Consider the following 2,349-nt stretch of genomic DNA (forward strand, 5'->3'; position numbering starts at 1 on the left):
ACCGTGACCCTTCCCCCCCACCTCCCGCTCTTGCCCCGCTGGGCTGGCAGCCCGCCCAGGTCCCCCAGGGGCGATGCCTCCTTTCTTTGCTGGGGTTTCCTCTCGGGGCAGGGGCCTTGGGGACTCGGACGGAGGTTTGGAGTCCGCACCAACTAATGGGAAGTCCTCGCTGACAAGGTCAGGGGACTTGGGGACTTGTCCAAGGTCACTCAGCAAGTAAGGGGTGTGGACGCGGCGCTCCACCCGTGTAGGGGCTGGTCCAGCCTGGGCTCGAACTGAGCCCGCCCTACTTTGTCAAAGCCAGACCCCAGCGCCCAAGCGGGCCAGCAGCCGGCAGGAGCTGGTGGCTGCCAATCCCCGAAGCTCCCTTCCCTGTTCATCCCCAAGTCAGTCCCCTCAGGGTCCCCACCGCTATGGTCAGGGAAGGTGCAGAGGCTGGGGCAGGGCCCTGGGGGGCACTGGCCGTGGGTCTGGCCCCTCCTGTCCCATCACCCCTTTGCCCTGCCTCCCAGGTGGCTTTTCCTCCCTTGTCAAAGTCTTGGGGGAGGGGGCGAGTAGCCAGGGGCCTCTGGGCAGGCCTGACTGGATGTTGTCTGAACCTGCTAGGAGCCAGGGTAGGGGGGAAGCAGCCTGAGCCGAGGGGAACGTGAGGAAGGGCCCCAGGCAGGCTCCCTCTGGGGGGGGAGGGGAGGGCAGGCAGCTCCTCTCCTACCTGGTTTTGCTGCCCAGAGCACAGTGCTCTGGGAGGAGGTCTCCATGTGACCCCTCCTAAGACCCTTGTCATGTTCCCCTCACCTGCTGTTTCAAGAATTGCATCTGGTGTTCCTCATAATGACTTTGCTCCTGCGTCTGGGTCCCAAGCTTCTGGGGTTGGCAATGAATGAAACAAATGTATCACTACTCTAGATTCTCCTCCCCAGCCCTGCGCTGAAAATAGCAGGGAGGTGACCTGAGGTACCCGGGCAGGCGGGGAGTGGGGGGGAGGGTCTGGGCTCAGGGAGTGTTTTCCACAGCAGTGTCCCTCCACCCTGTGCACCTGATGCTCAGAACCAGAGCTGGGCTGCAAGGTGACACCAGCCACACACAGCTCTGGTTTCTTGGTCCTTGAGCATTACCCCAGGACCGAGGTTGGGTGTGACCTGGCACGACATGTCACCAGAAACTTGGTGACATCCACTGGAGGACTCGTGGGTGGCGGCAGAGGCGGAAGGCTGGCGTTTCCTCTCGAGGTCTCTGCCAGGTTGCCGGGGACAGTCGGGGCTCCAGTCCTTGCGGCTGTGGCTGATGCCACTGGATCCCGGTTATCACCGCTGGTGCCTCGTCCCTTCGAGTCAGGGACGGCAGCGCGAGGCTGCGCCAGCCTCCCCTGCTTGCTTTATGGGGAGGAGATCTTATTTCTGAATTACGTGCCGCTGTGAGTCAACCAGCCGCTTGCTTTTCTGCCTGGCTCCTCACCGGCTTGCGGCCTCTTCCCCTCCGGTCCTCCTAACCTACCAATTTGGTCAGATTCCAGAACTCCAAACATCCCTGGAATTTAAAAAAACCCCGAATTTGGAAAAAAAAATTACAAGAGTCGTGTCTGTTTGACTTTTTTCTGACCCTGGGGACCCTGACAGGAGACCGCCCCTTTATTCTCAGGGGCCCCTTTCCTATCCGTGGTCAGAACAAACACGGCTTTGGACCGTTTGTGCCCTCCTCTCCCCCCAGGGTGGACTTCGACAGTCCTTCGGGTGTCTTTCCTGCCGCAGCCCCTTCCGGTCTGACTTCTCTCCCTCTGGCCCCGCCCCCGCCCGCCCCCTGCAGGTGTTGCCCACCAACCCCGAGGAGAGCTGGCAGGTGTACAGTTCTGCCCAGGACAGCGAGGGCCGGTGTATCTGCACAGTGGTCGCCCCCCAGCAGACCATGTGTTCCCGGGACGCCCGCACGAAACAGCTCAGGCAGCTGCTGGAGAAGGTGAGTCCGCGCGGGGGGCGCGCGCGCGCGTGTCCGTGTGTGCGCGCGCGTGCGTGTGTGCACGCGCGTGCGTGTGTGCCCACACCAGCACCATGGCTCAGCCAGCCTGCAGGGCCTGTCCTGGCTTCAAGACCTCCCTCTTCCTTGGCATGTCCACACTCAGAATGTTTGTGAATGAGTGGACGGAGACCCCCTCCCCCGAGGACGGCCCAGGAGGAGATGAGTGGACCCCGCTGGTCACTGCAGGCTCCTCTGAGGAGCCACGTGGGAGAGGGGGGCGGGGACATCGGCCGATTTTGCTGCCACCATCCCTTGGTCCCTCCTGGTGATGCCCGAAACCCACAGTCCAGGGGGCTGGGGCTGCAGCAGGGCAGATCCCCGGGGGGGGGGGGGGGG

General features: G+C 63.0%; 1 protein-coding gene across 1 annotated transcript in view; it reads left to right on the forward strand.

Annotated features, from left to right (window-relative positions):
* The window catches only part of OLFM1 (olfactomedin 1), a 31,929-nt gene that overhangs the window by 10,157 nt on the left and 19,423 nt on the right, over positions 1-2,349 (forward strand). The window contains exon 2 of the mRNA XM_029920452.1: positions 1,804-1,953. Coding sequence (XP_029776312.1) covers positions 1,804-1,953 — 150 coding nt within the window. The remainder of the gene's footprint in view (positions 1-1,803; positions 1,954-2,349) is intronic.

This window comes from Suricata suricatta, chromosome 13 (genome assembly GCF_006229205.1).
Source record: "Suricata suricatta isolate VVHF042 chromosome 13, meerkat_22Aug2017_6uvM2_HiC, whole genome shotgun sequence".
Classification (NCBI taxonomy): Eukaryota; Metazoa; Chordata; class Mammalia; order Carnivora; family Herpestidae; genus Suricata; species Suricata suricatta.